Below are 1,716 nucleotides of genomic sequence, written 5' to 3'. Positions count from 1 at the left end.
CTTAGCCATGTATTGTGTGCCCATGTTTATTCAGGTAAGTTCTTTTTTTTTTAAAGGAATATAAAACTATTTATTGACCACTGTTCACCATTATTTACAATAAAGTAAACAATATACAGTTGGGTAACATTCTGATTACTACACAGTTGTTTCTCTGGCTTTTGTGGAACCAGTAACCCAATACTGAAAACAATTGAGCCTACATGTAAGGAATGAGTTGGGATAAATAAAAAGCATTCAGGTCAATAATTATAAAATTCTGTCCATTCATTTAGGCCAGTAGGTCCTAAATAGTCACATCTCTAACCAGCTGATTTTACATTTCCATGAGCTGAGTGTTAGATAGCCCATGACCCAATATTCTGTAAAGGAATGCTCACTACAGAAAATTTTAGTGAAAGGAAATCAAGATTTGTCTTTTCTCATCTGGGTGAGGGAAGCTGTTATTAGCTTAAATTTTTTCCTTTCAAGAAGTTTTGCAAAGCTATTGCATTTGCTTATCTATGGCAGAGGCAGGAGGACCTAAAGTTCGAGGCTAGCTAGCCTGGCTACCTAGGAAGTTCAAGGTGAACCTGAGCTGCCTAGAGACCCTGTCTCAAAAATCAACAAAAAACTAAAACAAGGGCCAGGGATGTGACTAAGTGATACATCATTTACCTACATATGCAAGGCTGTGGGTCTGATGCCCAACACCTCTAAACAAGCAAAATCTCCAAAACAAAAAACTACCTATGTAAGTATTTTGTTTACACACACACAAACACAAAAAAGAAAATTCAGGATGGTCCTTCAACATAGCAGTTAAAGACAAGTTGTTCTGATTAAGTAATGACCCCCAAAAATTGCCTAATATTAAAAAAAGCCACAATCTGTTTCTGAATGCAGAGGAAATATACCATGGTATTAAACATTCTTTTCTGATAAAGCAACTACAGAAAGCCTTTATTATATTTGTTCAAAGTAACCAGTGCTATTGAGGAAAAAAGAAAAACCTCAACTCTCCCAATACTTCTTTCCAAACCAACATGTCATACTTGATTTTCATTAGAATGTAGTTATTGTTTCACACCATTAATTCAAAAACCAAGACTCGTATTTTATATATATGTATAAATATATATATAAAAAGCAATGCAAACAATTATTGAGCTTCATCTTCTGGACAAGAATGCCAAGTTAGTCTCTCTTCATAGAAAGCAATCACAATCTGAGGACACTTCATATTCGCCTCTTTTGCCAGCACCAAGTCAGCTTCATCTGAATCTTTCCATTTCATAAGAAACATCAATTCTCCACTGCTGTCTGTGGCACCAATTATTCGTTCAGGATCCAGACCCCTAGCAAACCCCCTTGGTTTGTCAGCAGCATCTCTTTTCTTCTTTGATTTGCTATCATCAGATTCACTGTCCGATAAAGATTTTCTTTTTGTACCATCCTTTTCTTTACCAGCTTTTTGAAGAAATGCTTCAATTAATTCTGGACAATCTAAATTTTCTTCAGGTTCCCAAGTATTATCAGCATCTGTAAATCCCTTCCACTTCAGGAAATATTCTACCTTCCTATTCACTACACGTCGGTCCAGTACTTTTTCTACAACAAATTCTTTAGGCTCTGCTTCTTCAACTTTTTTACTCTTTCCATTCTGTTTCTTTCCCATTTTTTGCAATGTAGTCTTGTTAGAGGCCATTTTTAATTGTAGACTTTGAAGAGCTATTA

General features: G+C 35.5%; 1 protein-coding gene across 1 annotated transcript; it reads right to left on the bottom strand.

The window, feature by feature from the left end:
• Positions 1-1,122: 1,122 nt before the first annotated feature.
• On the bottom strand, positions 1,123-1,716 carry LOC125355129 (chromobox protein homolog 3-like). Its single transcript, XM_048351267.1, has one exon. The coding sequence runs from the start codon at positions 1,685-1,687 to the stop codon at positions 1,142-1,144; it is 546 nt and encodes a 181-aa protein (XP_048207224.1). The 5' UTR covers positions 1,688-1,716; the 3' UTR covers positions 1,123-1,141.

This window comes from Perognathus longimembris, chromosome 7, assembly GCF_023159225.1.
Source record: "Perognathus longimembris pacificus isolate PPM17 chromosome 7, ASM2315922v1, whole genome shotgun sequence".
Lineage (NCBI taxonomy): Eukaryota > Metazoa > Chordata > Mammalia > Rodentia > Heteromyidae > Perognathus > Perognathus longimembris.
This window is presented reverse-complemented; position numbering and strand designations above follow the sequence as displayed.

Excerpts from the sequence above, each read along its gene's own strand:
- LOC125355129 (XM_048351267.1), bottom strand. The coding sequence starts at position 1,687 with ATGGCCTCTAACAAGACTACATTGCAAAAAATGGGAAAGAAACAGAAT.